The following is a 15,774-nucleotide window of genomic DNA, read 5'->3' on the forward strand; positions in this document are numbered from 1 at the left end:
TGTACTGCAGTTGTCGAAAACAAAATTTAATTTTTTGCCTTTGCAAAATTATCGATTTGCTCAAGCAATAAAGACTCGTTTTACAATCTCAATACATAAATATCTATTGTAGATTTATAAAATAGAATTATAGTAGGCCTACCCTTTTTTGAAAATAATAAATTAATAGAATAAGATTATTTTGGTATTATTTATGCTTAATTTTTATTTTAATTATTTTATACTTTTGATTATAAAATTATGTATTTTCTTTTATTATGTTTTGAATATGTATTTATTGTATGGCAAATAAATGATTTGATTTGATTTGAAGAACACATCATATTCTTATAGAATTGAGTAATGGAATAATCAGCCATAACTAGTCAAGTCTTAAAAAAATAAACAGAATGTTACTTGTTTATTCAATTAAAAAACTAAGAAGTATTGTGAATATAAATCCTATCTCAGATATTTGACTAACCTTTTGTAACAAATTTATTTCCGTTTGAAGAATCTTAAAATTTTTTATAATTACAACTGCTCGTAAAACACCTCTTTACGTACCGTATTAAAAAGTCGTCGTAAAATATCTGAGTTTTGGTTGGTAATCAATAATCTATTGCTCAGTACGTTTTTACTTTACCGCTCGCTAAAATAAATGTGATATCACATTGGATGCGTTTATAATTATGCAAGTAAACAATGTTATGCATGTACTGCAGTTGTCGAAAACAAAATTTAATTTTTGCCTTTGCAAAATTATCGATTTGCTTAAGCAATAAAGACACGTTTTACAATCTCAATACATAAATATCTATTGTAGATTTATAAAATAGAATTATAGTAGGCCTACCCTTTTTTGAAAAAAATAAATTAATAGAATAAGATTATTTTGGTATTATTTATGCTTAATTTTTATTTTAATTATTTTATACTTTTGATTATAAAATTATGTATTTTCTTTTATTATGTTTTGAATATGTATTTATTGTATGGCAAATAAATGATTTGATTTGATTTGAAGAACACATCATATTCTTATAGAATTGAGTAATTGTATAATCTAATAAAATAAGAATACAATTATTGTATTAATTTATTATTTTCAAAAAGGGTACTATAATTTATTCTAATTTATAAATAAAAATAAGCTGCCCTGATTTCATACGGTACATTTTAAAAACTATTGTAGACTATAAACGATCTATGATCTGATTTATGTCCATATATAAATGTGTAATGGATATAATTGGTGTAATTCTTTGTATTGTAAAGTAAACAAAATATTGTAATTAGTATTTATAGGTAAATAATATTTGTTACAACGAAAAATTGTTGAAATGGATGCAAATTTTTTATACTGTGAAATAAATATTGTTCATTTCTTATCATCGACCAGATTCATTACATTAATTATTACATCCATTACATTACATTAATATATTCGAAGAGACAAATTCACCTCATAACTCATCCTGTAAAGTAGCTAGTTGCGCTCCGACATTTCTCAGGTCAACATCTATCTATGGTGCTAATTTCAACCAAATCGCAGATACTTATGTTTTCCCCAAGAAACATAAAATAATTACAATCATAACATTTTCCCACTGAAACATAGAATGTTTCCTCCACTCTCAGATCAGAAAAATTACTCATCTTTAAATGCTTATAACTCAAGAATAGGAGTGAATTTTACCAATGTGATGGCATATTATTGATCCTCACGTCAAGTACTATCATTCCTGAGAGTTTGAGATATTTTAATTCTGGAACATTTTTGCAAAAATCCATTATGTATTCATGGATTTCATAAAAAATGCAAATCTCCCAGATTTGGTATATATGGATAAGAGGTTGACCTAACAAGTAGTGTGCTACAAAATGAGGCGTTTCGCTACTATACTGTACAGGTTTAGTTATTCACTGAAACAAAATCTTTCCACCAAAAAATCACTATATTCTCATTGATGCACAAATCTTCACAATCAAATAGAAAATTTAAAGATGAGAAATTGCATCTATGGAAATTCCATTTAGCTTTCAACCCCTGTTGATATTTGCAGTAGCAGAAGTCTTCATGGTGGTATAGGTTCTAAGCATTTAACTCTGGATTTTCTTTTAATAATAATTATCATTTATCGATTAGCATTTGAATGAATGCAATTTGTTATCAATTTCCATCTGTATAGACTCGCTGGAAGCTGTGAATAAAATGAGCGCTGCTATCCAGAGACTGTCAGTTTAGTGTAAGGGTGAGCATACCTGATTAGATAACGGGTTCGATTCCCGGGCTGGCAAATAATTTTTGAATTGTATCATCGAATTTCCATGTAGCTGTTGACTATGTTGTCAATATTTGTAGTAGCTGAAGTCTTCGGGAATGGTTTACAGCATTTAACGTTGGTTTTTCGTTTAATAATAATTATAAAATTTGAATTCTCTAAATTTTAAGAATGTCTGTATGTCAACCTTGGATGGACAGATGGATCATTGTTGCCTATTCTAACATGGGTTGAATTTTTAGCCACATCACATCTTGTTTTTGAACACCTGCAAAACTAAATTCAAATTTTGACCTGAAAAAACATCGAATTTGGTAGACTGTAACAAAATAAGTCGAAAATTCTAGCGTACTGACGTTACTGTAACAGACTTATTTTTCAACTATCCAATGACTTGAAAAGCACGTTTTTCAATAAGTTTGTGGCAGGTAATGCCGTTCGCCTAATTTGAATTATAGTGAGGTCCACGTTATAATGGCAGTACAGAAAGATAGCAGAACAACGTTGCCGATCCTCTGTCTTGTCGGTAGACGGTAGATGATACAAGTTTATTAATGTAATATTAACAGTTTATTCTCTTTCAAAATAATCAATTATATCTTATTAAACAAGAAATTATATTTTTCAATAATTTCATAATAAATGTTCATTGTTAAGATGAAATATTTTGTTGTTTGTTTTTTTTATTCCACAGAATTGGATGCAGTGCGTTGATAATATTTTTTCTTTTCCTATTTTCGTTGAAATATCTTCATTGTCTCTACCATTCTCCATAATATTGTAACGCCCAAGTGAAGATAATCCTTGACCATTTTTATAACTCCAAAATCTGTCTGTATGTCTTGCCCCATGCCTCCAATATTCAAATAATTTATTGTTATTTATGTTCTCTTCAATCCCCCCACTCTTAAAAATCCTTCATAATATGTATAATATCTATATCATAATATCCTGCTGGTCTTTTGCTAACACCACTTGATCATCTGCAAAGAGGATCGTAGGTATGTATACAGAGTGATTCTTAATTATGGTAAAATAATTTAATACGTGATAGTAGAGGTAAAAATAAGAAAAAAGCTCTTATAAACATATATCCATAAACGCTTCATTAGCAAGCTATACAGAATGAAAGATTTCGCCCGGAATTCAGTTCCTCTGGAGAAATACACCGATGCTGAATTGTTTGAGGGCTAGTTTTTGGAAAACTTATGGTGGATTCATATGGAAAATATCTGAAAAATTGAATAAAACTAGTCTGGAAGCTGTAGTGTGAGTAGTTTTTGAGAAAAAAGTTGAAATATGCAAAAAATCTAAGTAGAAAAACACAGACTTCTACGGTACCGGTACGCTTGTTGCCCAATAACTTTCTTTAATGACCAGTAAACAAATAATTTTTTGCAATAAAAATTGTAGAGAATTTTATTCTGAAAAGTATTATGTAAAGTATTATCTGAGAATATTATTAAAAACGAATTTGGCAACGTTGCAGAGCTATAGAAGGATAGTTCTATTTGTTTTGTCGAATGATAGACAAGGATAGCATCATCAATGTTATTATTCAATGTTATATGATAGCATCATCAAATACTACCATTATAACGTGGACCGTCATCACAAAGAACGTTACATTCAAAGAACTGATTAAATGGAACCGATATCTACGCAAGCGCATCACGGTTCACGGTGTAAGGTAAAGATGACTTTTTCGGTGGTGTGACAGTGTGAGTATTTGTGTTTATGTGTTAATTATTAACCTTGTAATTTTAATACACAATCTATGAACTCTAAAATCCTCTATCCTTGTCAAACTTATAATGTATATTTTTTATTTTGCTCAGTATGTTGAAGTTTTACCGACATTTATTTAGTTTAACTCCAATTCCAAAGTATAAGAGCTCATCATTCCAATAAGGTACATAGTTTGAGATTGTTAGAATAGAATTAAGTAGTTTATTACATAATTTGATAACAACTGTTTGCTAATTGATAATGGTATCACTTGAACCCTGCCTAGTTTTAAATCTTTCAGTAATCAAAGCACAGTGATTGGTGCAATAAAAATATTTTAATCTTAAATTTTAAACGGCTGTAGTTTTTCATGCAACAGAACTATTAAAATTTGGTTCAAGTTTTACTCCTCCACATGTTGTGCCTTTTTGAATAGCAAGTGTCTTGTCTTTGGGTCATCTAAATGGTTGAAATGATTAAGATTTTGTTTGCATTTGCGATTAACTTTTCTAATGAATTGCCCAAGTGAATAGTGTGTATGGTACCATATGAATAATCATAGTTTTTAATGTCCTAGGTAGCCTACCTACATAAACAAAGCCTTTTTGGCCTTAGCTCTTTCTTCCTATTAAAAAAAAACATGAGGCGATATCTCCAAAATTTATCTGAAATACTGAGCTCGTTCGTAGACTAGGTACTAAATTTAGCCCAATTACTCGAGTTTTAGATAAAATCTTATTTCAAAAGAATATTCTATCAAACATCATTTTTCATAAATAGACAAATAGCCTTCCACTACAGTATATTTCATGTTTTGATTCATTAATAGGAATAATAAGGTTTAGAGTAATAGCCTATGTAGGCCCTATATATGATGTATCAAAAGATAGTCCTACTTAAATAAGGTAAACAAATATCTACCTATCACTTACATTACTGAACTATTGCTTTCTACAAATCAATTTTTAAAACTTTAATTAATCCTATATTGAATAAATTGCACCTTCTAAATTGACACAAAGTTGACTCGATTTTACTTTTAGCCTCCCTTAATTGTCTTCCTAAATTCTATTTTGAGTGAACGTGTGAAATTGTTTCAAATTTGTAGGCCTACTCAGTGTCAGAGTAAGCTACAATGATGAGTCTTGACCTGACTAAGCATTTTATTTTTGATTGTATAGTATTAGTAATGACAAATTACCTATCAAATAGAATTGTTTCCAAAACATTGATGTAATGTAATGATTGTTTATTAATAAATAATTATATTTTATAATTAAATATGCAATTATCAATTGGTTTGTAGATGAGTTAAAAAGCGGGTGTGGTGATGTTGGAGACCGTTGTGATCAATGGCTGCGAAACACGGTCCCAGTCGGCTGACCGAACGTCGCGCCACTTCGGTCAGCTTTTCGCGCGAACGCGACGAGATCAATGTCACCGACAATGACGATGATGATGACATGCAAATTTCGCTGGCACCCCACATCCAGGCCTATCTGGCTCACAGCAGTCAGCGTGTCCAGGTAAATCACTTTCTCACGATCTCAGTTCGTCAATTGTCCGTTTTGATCTTATCCTGAGAGACCATAGTGAGGTCCACGTTATAATGGCAGTGGAGAAAGATAAGAGAACAACGTTGCCGAAACTCTGTCTTGTCAATGACTTCTATAGACGGTAGCTGATACAGGTTTATTGATGTAATATTAACGGTTCATTCTCGTTTAAAATGATATATATTTTATGAAGCAAGAAATGATATTTTTCAATAATTTCATAACGAATTTGCATAATTAAGATGAAATATTTTGTTTATTTACTAGTAGTTCTGTGAACCGTAGACCTCCCGCTCAGTAAGTTACATTGACCTGTTGTTATGTTTTCTCAAAAATTAATAAATTATTTATCAATTCAAAGTATCTAGAAAAAATCCTTAATAAACATAGAGCTTTCTGTCCTATCGTACCGTGACGTGTCGTCCCGGAAGGTGAGTGTGAGCGCTGTTATCAGGTCTGGCTGCCGTCGATACGCCAATCCAATAAACCCATCAGAGAACATTTTGTGTTGGCGAAAAATCGGTGTGTTGAAACTAACAAAATAAACTAACATAATGCTGATTTCCTACAAACTCCATTTATCACTTTTCATGATTTTAGAAATCAATTTCTTTTCAAGTGACCTTTGACAAAATGTGACCTGTATGGTCACGAACCATGGTCCTGTACCAAATAAAACTGTAGAATTTGACAACATATGTGTGTTTTTATCTCAAAATGAATTTGAATTATATGTGTAAAACTAGCCGTTCACACTCCGGATTTCACTCGAAATGACGTAAAAATGAATGCAGTTGATGAATGTTATGATAATGCAAAAGCTGTTGTTGATTATGATTGTAGGTTTGCGGCATCCTGGTCCCGGTTCCCTTTGAGCGAGCGGCTCGAAGCTCGTGGTGGAGTCCTCGGTTCGACTCGGAGGTACTCGAGAACCAGTACCAAGCCAGCGCCTTTCCCCAGATTCGTCTCCGATTTCGGTCAGTCTGTCTTCAAGTCAAAACATTGAGCGGTCCTCAGATCTGCAATATTAATGTACAATATAATATCTTAGAGAAAGCATAAAAAATATCCCATGGTATAGGGTGTTTTGTTGTAAATTTTTCTGTTAACTCAAACCGTCCTAGTGCCAGTAGGGCTAGGCGCACACCAGTTAGTCAAGACGACAAGATATGGCACACATTGTTGCTTATGACGCAACTCATACTGATTAGTCATTGCAAATAGACATGTCTTCATAAGCAACCATGTGAAGTATTGTGACTGAACGTGTCTGATCATGTCTTGTGTTGTCTTGACTAACTGGTGCGCGCCTAGCCTAATTATTTTTCGTGAAACTATGCAATGCTGGTAGTCTCTCATACTGAGCCGTTCTTATACTCTCACCTCAACAAAACAGAAATAATAGATAGTAGTCGGCTTGAGTTAATAAAAATCAGCTTGAAATTTGGAACTCAAACCACCTATACCTTGGGATATCTTAAGCTATCTTGTCTTTATGCCATAAGTTAGTAGCAAGTTAATGGGTATCATAGAGAAAATGTAGAATGCGAAGATATACCGCGTTTATGTTCCAAATTTCACTGTCAACTCAAGCCGATAGCCATACTAATATTTTTACTTTTCTTGCCCTATTACCATAGGTAAGGAAAGTATTGCTTTCCAAAAAAATTTAATGTACCCTAATTTCATGTTTTTTATACGTTTCAAGGTCCCCTGAGTCCAAAAACATGATTTTTGGGTGTTGGTCTGTGTGTGTGTGTGTGTGGTGTGTGTGTGTGTGGTGTGTGTGTGTGTGTCTGTGAACACGATAACTCAATTCCTAATTAACCGATTGACTTGAAATTTTAAACTTAAGGTCCTTATACCATGAGGATCCAACAATAAGAAATTCAATAAAATTCAATTCAAAATGGCGGAAAAAATGACGGATAATGGCTAAAAAACCATATTTTTCACGGTTTTCTCGAAAATGGCTCTAACGATTTTCTTCAAGTTTATACCCTAGATAGCTATTTATAAGCCCTATCAACTGACATGAGTCTCATTTCTGGGAAAATTGCAGGAGCTCCGTAATATTCCTGAGAAGAATGAATTTTGTTAAATTTCTATCACGATTTTCTCAAAAATGACTTGACCGATTTTTTTCAAATTCATACCCTGTATAGTTTATTCATCAGCTCTATTAACTGGCATGAGTCTCCTCCCTGGGAAACTAACAGGGGGTCCACCCCATCCCTGAGAAATTTACTTTGTAACCTCCTTCTCATGAGGTAGGTAGGAAGAGCAGTTTATTCAAAAGAACACATGTCGATATTTTATTTCTAGAACAGCTGTTTTGACAACTTTCAAAAAATCCTCAAATTTAATAATTCAAACAAAGGAAAATGTACTCAGAAAACAATAACAATAGTATAATCATAGTTTTAATTATTTAGCCGCCAATCGGCATAATGTTATTCCCCGAAATTATCCTCTTTTAAGAATGAGGCTTATAGATCAATGAGCAAGGAAAGTTGTGTGAGTGTATCACACCAGTTTTTTGGTGAAGCAATGCGACGCTGGTTGTCTCTCATACAGTAATAATAAACAAAACAGTAATAATATACAGTAAGTAATTGGCTTGAGTTTGTACAAAAATTCGGCTAGAAATTTGGAACATAAACGACCTATGGAACATAACGACCATGAAGCATATACCATTGTGCTGTTCTCACACTCTCACCCAGCCAAAACAGTAATAATAGACAGTAGTCGACAGTAATTGGCTTGAAATTTTAACTATAAACGACCTATACCATGGGATATCTTCTCAAGACATCTTGTGTCTCTGTCATAAATTAGTAGCCAGTTAATAAAGATATCATAGAGAAAAGATAGCATAAGAAGATATCCCATGGTATAAGATGTTTATGTTGCAAATCTCTCTGTTCACTCAAGACCATAGTTCTATGGTGAGGTCCACGTTATAATGGCAGTGAAGAAAGATAGGATAAAAACGTTGCTCCATTTTGCCACTGAGTGTACATTTCGTACATCACATTGTACATTTTTTCATAATTTGATTAAAAAATTTGCTTTCATAACTGAGATCAGATTTTTATTTTTTACAAACCTGAAATGGCGGCTAATTTAAAAATCTGGTGTGGCGCACTCACACAACTTTCCTTGCCGTTATGAAAATTTATCACCTGACGCTAGTGTTCCCGCGTATACTAGTTTACTATTCAAAGATCTGAGCCACCTGGTGACAGGACAATAACGCTGGATACACACGAGATCTGATATCTCTTCATAGTGAATGATTTAATAGAATCAACAGTTGCCAACAGTTTGCAATTATTGAATAATCACATTTTCTCAAATTTCAAGCTTATTTTCAATTCTACGTGAAAATGTTAGACTACTTGACATTAATTGAAGAGATTTTCATGCTCAATCTTTTCCACTCGAAATTTTTTGTTTAAATCATATCTGAGACCTGATAGTTGGAAATCTAAAATCAAACTTTGCATAGATGGGGTGGAGCTCTTAAAATTTTTACAGATATGGGACTTGTGGCAGTTGATATAGCTTATCAATGACTATTTTAGGTATGAATTTGATCAAAATCGTTGGAGCCATTTTCGAGAAAATCACGGAAAACCCTGTTTTCGACAACATTTTCGCCATTTTAGACGCCATCTTGAATTGCATTTGATTGAAATCGTTCGTGTCGGATCCTTATAGTTTAAGGACCTCTAGTTCCAAATTTCAAGTCATTACGTTAATTGGGAGATGAGATATCGTGTACACACACACACACACACACACACACCACACACACACACACACATATATATATATATATATATATAGACCATACCAAAAAAAAACACTTTTTTGGACTCAGGGGACCTTGAAACGTATAGAAATTTAGAAATTGGGGTACCTTAATTTTTTTCGGAAAGCAATACTTTCCTTACCTATGGTAATAGGGCAAGGAAAGTAAAAAGCTGTGATACAAAAATCTGAATTTCGAAACAACAGAAATTAAGTTATTTGGTACCTAGGTATTCTATTCCAATTTGTTTTAAAGATAATAGAAAAATAGAAATCCTATTCAAATTAAGTAATTTCAATGGAATAACCTTTCAATATTATTTATAACGGAAAGAGTAGGTAACTGAAGCATGGAAGAAGTCGAGGATGGTTAGTTATCAACTTTTAAAATGTAATTTCATGTATTTTAATTTGTTTCTCTCATATGGTAATGTCTAAAAATTATTTCATTGTTTCGAAAATACATTTTAAATCAATTATACGACTTGTATACTCAAGTATTTTGATAGAATGAAGAAAAAAAATGGCGGCTGAGAATTGTTTGTTTACTTTTATACAGACATTGTCAAAAGTAAAAATACTAGTAGTTCTGTGAACAGTAGACCTCACGCAGTATTTTCATCCACAAGTACCAGATGTCAACTGTTTTAAATGTTAACAAACTCAGTTCACGTTTGAATTTGTATTTCATATGATATAATCATAGAGAAAAATAGCGTAAGTAGATATCCCATGGTATAGAGAGTTTTTGTCGCAACTTTTACTGTTATCTCAAGCCGATTACTGTTTTGTTGGGGTGAGAGTGTATGAACGGCACAATATGAGAGACTACCAGCTTCACGGGAAAGAATTGCATGAACTATCGGCTTGAGATAACAGTAAAAGTTGCTACATAAACGTCCTATACCATGGGATATCTACTTATGCTATTGTTTCTCTATGATATAATTCATCCAGCTCCGTGATGATCTTTCTATCTGATGAAAATTATTTTTTTAGAATCAAAAATATTATAATCTCTCCAGCATTATTTAGTTCATTTTTTTATTTTTATTCACCTATTAAATTAGTTTTTTCGAATGTTAGAATTTTGATACTGATGGGCACGCATAATAATACCATGACTGCAAAACAAAATATTGAAACCAAAGACCTTAAAGCTGCGATTAGACCAAATTTATTTAAAAAATGTTAATAACTCAATCCTTTTAGATTATACTCTTCAATGTTCTATTCCATTACGAACTGCTTGTTAAATAATCACTTTGAACAATTAATTACGACATAGCAGTCAGGTATTTATATAAATAAAAGCTATTAGCTTCTACTTACATAAGTGTAGCGCTTTCGGACACTAGGCCCTTCATCAACACTCATGAGTGTTATAATATAAATTCCTGACTGCTATGTCGTAATTAATTGTTCAAAGTGACCTTTTAGATTATATTATATTGAACATAACTTATCATACACATGATGAACATATGTGCTTGTCAACTTCCGTTCAATCCAATAGAATCTATAAGAATCAAGTTATAACCATTTGTTAATAACTTTGGTGTAAACCCAGCTTAAAGATGCATACCTCTTTAATGTCTTTGATTGAAACTATAGACCTTACACAAATACAGTAATAGACTGGCTTCTCCACACATCTGTGTAATCACTTGTCAGCTGATTTATGATGAATAATTAGTCTGATTTATAATTAAAAAAATAGTCTGATTTTTACTATAATATTGGCGTATGTAGGAGGCTCCTTTTTCCTTTTATATCATCCTTGAAATGCAAAATTTCCAAAAACCTTGTATATACGTCGACGCGCAATTAAAAAAGGAACATACCTGTCAAATTTCATGAAAATCTATTACCGCGTTTCGCCATAAATGCGCAACATATAAATATATAAACATATAAACATTTAAACATTAAGAGAAATGCCAAACCGTCGACTTGACGACTCACTTTGTTCGGTCAAAAATATTCTGGCAAGCGGACAACATTGCAAAGCGAGAGAGAGATCTGTTTTGTTGTATGATAGAAAAGGACAGCAACAGTATTGTCAATCGTACACTGCCATTATAACGTGGACCTCACTATAGTAACTGGAATGAGATCTTGACTGATAGTTTTCTAGTTATTGACGGCCTTCAAAAATATCAAATAATTTATGTACCTTGAAAGCTAAGGCTAATATGAGATTATTGACCGAGTGAAGTGAGGTCTAAGATTCAAGTCGACGGTTTGGCATTTCTCTTAATGTTTATATGTTGTGCATTTACGGCGAAACGCGGTAATAGATTTTCATGAAATTTGACAGGTATGTTCCTTTTTCAATTGCGCGTCGACGTATTTACAAGGTTTTTGGAAATTTTGCATTTCAAGGATAATATAAAAGGAAAAAAGAGCCTCCTTCATACGCCAATAATAGAATAAAAATCAGACTATAGAATTATTCATCATAAATCAGCTCACAAGTGATTACACAGATGTGTGGAGAAGCCAGTCTATTGCTGTATTTCCATAAGGTCTATAGTTTCAATCAGGTACTTGTAGATGAGAATACTGCGTGAGGTCTACTGTTCACAGAACTACTAGTTGTATTACTGGACATTTTTTTTGCAAATCACATGAAAAATGTGTCTGTCCTCGGCTTTTCCAACTTTCGTGTCATATTCTGTGTTATTTGAGCTGTTGATGGGCCTCATGACTGTGAAAGTTTGAGGTTGAGTGGTAGAGAGAACTTGAAGAATATTTTCATTCCAAATTAGAATGTAGAAACTCAGTTAGAGAGTGTGTTGATTGCAGCTATTGCCTGCTGTACATGTGCCTGGTTTCACTGACATGGTGTGTGTACCTGATGAGCGGGGGCGTGTCCAGTCAACCGGTGGGCGTGGCCAGTCAACCAGAGGGCGTGGCCAGTCAACAGGTGGGCGTGGCTTACGGCCTGTTCACACTGGCCAGCTGTCTGGTGCTGGTGTCAACCGGCCTTGCCCGCTTCCAGCAGCTGCACCGTTTGGTCGCCCTACTGGCCACACTCCTCATGTACGGCCTCTCACTCTACGGGGCCACACCTCTCAGTCCGGCCTCTCAACTCGCGCTCTGTGTGCAGATCATCATGCTCGTCTACACAGGTACAAAAACTCCTTTCGTTCACAATTTGTCCTCTAATACTGGGTGCGGCAGCGAAACTTTCTTTTCGACCGAACGTAGTGAGGTCTATGTTTTAACTCGGATTTTCTTTTGTCTGTCTGTAACGCGATTATGGCCAAATGCGTTGATAGAATTCGACGAGATTTGGCAGGAATATTCCTTTTTCAACTGCGCGTCGATGTATACACAAGTTTTTTTTTAATTTTGCATTTTCAGGATAATATGGAAAGAAAAGGAATTCCTCCATAATCTGATATCACTATATATTATCATCTACTCTGAAGATAGGATTAATCAGACTATAGAATATTATTCATAATGAATCAGCTGACAAGTGATTACACAGATGTCTGGAGAAGCCAGTCTATTCCTGTATTTATATAAGGTCTATAGTTTTAATCGAAGACCTTGAAGAGGTATTCATTTTTAAGATCTTTTGTTTCAATATTTTGTTTTGCAGTCATGGTATTATTATGCGTGCCCATCAGTATCAATATTCTCGCATTTGAAAAAAACTAATTTAATAGGTGATTAAAAATAATCAAATGAACTAAATAATGCTGAAGAAATTATATTTTTGATTGTAAAAAATCAATTTCCATCAGATGGAAAGATTATCACGGTACTGGATTATTATATCATATGGAATTCAAATTCAAACGTGATTTCACGTGGTACCCCGATTTCAAGTTTTCTATACGTTTCAAGGTACCCCGAGTCCAAAAACATGATTTTTGGGTGTTGGACTGTGTGTGTGTGTGTGTGTGTATGTGTGTATGTCCGTGAACACCATAACTCCATTCCTAATCAATCGATTGACTTGAAATTTTAAACTTAAGGTCCTTATACCATGAGGATCTGACAATAAGAAATTGAATTCAAAATGGCGGATAATTACTAAAAAACCATGTTTTTCACGGTTTTCTCGAAAACGGCTTTAACGATTTTCTTCAAATTTCTACCATGGATAGCTATTTATAAGCCCTATCAACTGACATGAGTCTCATTTCTGGGAAAATTGCAGGAGCTCCGTAATATTCTTGAGAAAAATGGCGGATAATCACTAAAAAACCATGTTTTTCAAGGTTTTCTCGAAAACGGCTCTAACGATTTTCTTCAAATTTATACCATGGATAGCTTGATAAGCCCTATCAACTGACATGAGTCTCATTTCTGGGTAAATTGCAGGAGCTCCATAATATTCTTGAGAAAAATGGCGGATAATCACTAAAAAACCATGTTTTTCAAGGTTTTCTCTAAAACGGCTCTAATGATTTTCTTCAATTTATATCATGGATAGCTATTTATAAGCGCTATCCACTGACATGAGTCTCATTTCTGGGAAAATTGCAGGAGCTCCGTAATATTCTTGAGAAAAATGGCAGATAATTACTAAAAAACCATGTTTTTCAAGGTTTTCTCTAAAACGGCTCTAATGATTTTCTTCAAATTCATATCATGGATAGCTATTATAAGCCCTATCAACTGACATGAGTCTCATTTCTGGGAAAATTGCAGGAGCTCCGTAATATTCTTGAGAAAAATGGCGGATAATCACTAAAAAACCATGTTTTTCAAGGTTTTCTCGAAAACGGCTCTAACGATTTTCTTCAAATTTATACCATGGATAGCTTGATAAGCCCTATCAACTGACATGAGTCTCATTTCTGGGTAAATTGCAGGAGCTCCATAATATTCTTGAGAAAAATGGCGGATAATCACTAAAAAACCATGTTTTTCAAGGTTTTCTCTAAAACGGCTCTAATGATTTTCTTCAAATTTATATCATGGATAGCTATTTATAAGCGCTATCAACTGACATGAGTCTCATTTCTGGGAAAATTGCAGGAGCTCCGTAATATTCTTGAGAAAAATGGCAGATAATTACTAAAAAACCATGTTTTTCAAGGTTTTCTCTAAAACGGCTCTAATGATTTTCTTCAAATTCATATCATGGATAGCTATTTATAAGCCCTATCAACTGACATGAGTCACATTTCTGGGAAAATTGCAGAAGCTCCGTAATATTCTTGAGAAAAATGGCAGATAATTACTAAAAAACACATGTTTTTCACGATTTTCTCAAAATGACTTGACCGATTTTTTTCAAATTCATACCCTGTATAGTTATTTATCAGCTCTATTAACTGGCATGAGTCTCCTTTCTGGGAAACTAATAGGGGGTCCACCCCATCCTTGAGAAATGGTCTTTGTAACCTCCTTCTCGTGCATGAGGTAGGTAGGTAGAGCAGTTCATAAAAATCTGGTGTGGCGCACTCACACAACTTTCCTTGTCGTTATGAAAATTGATCACCTGACGCTAGTGTTCACGCCCTTCTCAAGTCTACTTATAAACAAAGATATGAGCCAGCTGGTGACAGAACAATAACGTTGGAGACATACGAGTTCTGCTATCTCTTCATAGTGAATCATTTAATGCAGTAGAATCAAAAGTTTCCAACAGTTTGCAATTAGATAATCACATTTTCTCGAATTTCGTGCTTATTTTCAATTTTAGGTGAAAATGTTACTGGACATTTATTGTAGAGATTTTAATGTTCAATCTTTTCCATTAGAATTTCCATTATAAAACACACACACACACACACACACACACACACACACACACACACACACACACACACACACACACACACACACACTCATTCATACATACATACATACAGACCAATACTGCCTCACTGTTCTCAGGTGACCTAATGAACCGAGGGACTCCAGTTCTTTGTCTTGTCGCGATTGCAGTTTATCTGAACGTAGTGACCCACGTAACAATTAATTTCCGGCCCGGGACAGTAGCCAAATGTGCTAAATAAAAGCGATCTCGAAATTCAAATTTATTTATTCCACACTCATAAATACATATACATAAATCAAACAAAGCTCAACATAACAACACAATCCAACCAAAATGTAATAATAATAAAAGGTAAGTGAAAAAGCCACTGGCATAAGAAGACTCCTGTTCGCCAGTGGGGGGAAATGTGCGCTGGGTTGTGATCACAGAACATCTGCTTGAAAAATATGTCTCAGCGGCAAATGCATGCTTTTCATTGTTCCAATGCATGATGGTGACTGGACATGTCGGGAAGAAAACTTTATGGTGTGACCTCTCTATCGAGACCAAATTTGCTCTACAACTGACTGAATGGCGTTCACTTTAAAAAAGAAAGTTTTGCTGCCGCACCCGGTAGAAAGAATCTTATTGCTGTTTATCGTTACTGTTTGGTTACTTA

General features: G+C 33.8%; 1 protein-coding gene across 1 annotated transcript in view; it reads left to right on the forward strand.

The window, feature by feature from the left end:
• The first annotated feature begins 3,991 nt into the window (after positions 1–3,991).
• The window catches only part of LOC111052708 (adenylate cyclase type 9), a 76,485-nt gene continuing 64,702 nt past the window's right edge, over positions 3,992–15,774 (forward strand). Inside the window, 4 exon segments of the mRNA XM_039422983.1 lie at positions 3,992–4,176; positions 5,299–5,518; positions 6,392–6,525; positions 12,176–12,501. Coding sequence (XP_039278917.1) covers positions 5,345–5,518; positions 6,392–6,525; positions 12,176–12,501 — 634 coding nt within the window. The 5' untranslated portion in view covers positions 3,992–4,176; positions 5,299–5,344.

Source organism: Nilaparvata lugens, chromosome 3, assembly GCF_014356525.2.
Source record: "Nilaparvata lugens isolate BPH chromosome 3, ASM1435652v1, whole genome shotgun sequence".
Classification (NCBI taxonomy): domain Eukaryota; kingdom Metazoa; phylum Arthropoda; class Insecta; order Hemiptera; family Delphacidae; genus Nilaparvata; species Nilaparvata lugens.